The 1,613-nt window shown below is 34.6% G+C and overlaps 1 protein-coding gene across 1 annotated transcript; it reads left to right on the top strand.

The window, feature by feature from the left end:
• The first annotated feature begins 108 nt into the window (after positions 1–108).
• LOC106107741 (probable RNA-binding protein 18) lies at positions 109–1,475 on the top strand. Its single transcript, XM_013288742.1, has 2 exons — positions 109–608; positions 1,126–1,475. The coding sequence occupies exons 1-2, from the start codon at positions 414–416 to the stop codon at positions 1,396–1,398; spliced, it is 468 nt and encodes a 155-aa protein (XP_013144196.1). The 5' UTR covers positions 109–413; the 3' UTR covers positions 1,399–1,475.
• Positions 1,476–1,613: the final 138 nt, after the last annotated feature.

Raw genomic sequence — 1,613 nt, 5'->3', positions numbered from 1 at the left:
TTTCTCAAATACAGTGCTAGATGGCGACACCGTATGTGGTACTACATGTGAACTTCTGCTAATCTCGAGGACAAAGCCCGAAGTATAATGTGTGATAATTATTACAAAAGTAAAATTTTGGAAGCAACACCTGATGTTTATTAATACTGACATTACAACACCATATACAAAATTTAAACATTTTGGATATGCAACTAACTAACATGTGCCTCACATTCTTGAGAAATAATTTAAAATACATAAGCAATGATTTCTGTTAAATAATCTTATATGTGTAGTAATCAAAATACATGCTTTTCGGAGGCAAGAGTTTCGAAAACGCCCTACAACTATTTTCATATAACTTAAGAGTTGTATAATGTTCACTCCAGTAACCATTACCCTTTTCACTTTACCGGTATCAATTACTGAAAATGGTCCGTGTGTACGGAAACATCGAGAAGTTTGATATGCTTTTTCACCGGAGTGGGCCTAATGCAGGCCAGCCACGAGGCTTCGCATTTGTTACTTATAAGCTGAGGAAGGATGCCATTACCGCAATGAACTCACTAAGTGGCCAGCTATTAGGTTCGAAAAGGATATGTGTGAAATTTGCCAAGACTACAACTGTAAGTACATTTTTTGAAACCTTGGATTGATATTTGGTATACATGTATTATAGTAAAGTAAAATGTTATTTTTAAAGTTTGCATGGACAGATTTACAAGTGATAGCAATTTTTTATTATAAAGATTCACATTTATGCATTTAGACACTAGGGAACAATAAACAATTAATTGACAATGTCCATACCTAGTGATGTTTCCTAATATTATAATGAGAAATGATATTTTTGCATGTATTTATATAACTCAAAAACTGTATAAATTATAGGATGGGTGAGTTTAGCCATCTTATAATTTATAAAGTATAATGTCTCACAAAAGTTTTAATAAATTACTCAAAAACTACTGAGCCAATTTAAAAAATTCTGTCAACAATAAATAGCTATGTTATCATTATGTAACATAGGCTATATTTATTACAATTTTTATTTCTGTATGGCAAAAGGTGTGAGCGACAGTTAGTGTTCAATAAAACAAATAGTTTCTAACTATTTCTGTCTAATATGAATAATAATTTCAGGATGATCAAGATAAACCAAAGCCAGAATTAGGCATACCAGCTCTGGCCGGTGCGAAGCCAGAAATGAAACTGAGTAAAAAGACTGCCATCCAATCGATTGAAGCTAAACTCAAGATGATGGAGAATATGAATGCAGGTGATGATTTTGTGATCAACAAGTTGGCAGCAAACGAAGCACCAGTGATCGCTCAGTACCAAACCAAACAACATCAGCCACCGAACAAAACTTTCAGTTCATTTAAACGCAGACATCCTTATAATAAAAAAAGATAGCTGTATTATGTGAGCTGGATACTAAAACACTTAAATATATAACAGCACCTTATGTAAGGTTTTGCTTAAACCAATAATTAATTAAGAATGGCTCAACTCACGCTTTTATCTTCCGGTGACGGCACCGACTAGTTTCGGATCCTTCTTCAGGGCGAGTATTATTTAACTTTTGTTCGCGGTCACGTCGCGCCTCGCACTGCGGGCCAGGGCGCGGA

The sequence above is a fragment of the Papilio polytes genome, unplaced genomic scaffold (assembly GCF_000836215.1).
Source record: "Papilio polytes unplaced genomic scaffold, Ppol_1.0 DF821861.1, whole genome shotgun sequence".
NCBI lineage: Eukaryota > Metazoa > Arthropoda > Insecta > Lepidoptera > Papilionidae > Papilio > Papilio polytes.
The sequence above is the reverse complement of the archived record's forward strand: the minus strand, read 5'-3'. Positions and strand labels throughout refer to the sequence as shown.

Bases quoted from the DNA above. Each gene is read 5' to 3' on its own strand.
- LOC106107741 (XM_013288742.1), top strand. From the start codon at position 414: ATGGTCCGTGTGTACGGAAACATCGAGAAGTTTGATATGCTTTTTCAC. The intron at 609-1,125 runs GTAAGTACATTT...TAATAATTTCAG, and splicing joins AATTTGCCAAGACTACAACT to GATGATCAAGATAAACCAAA.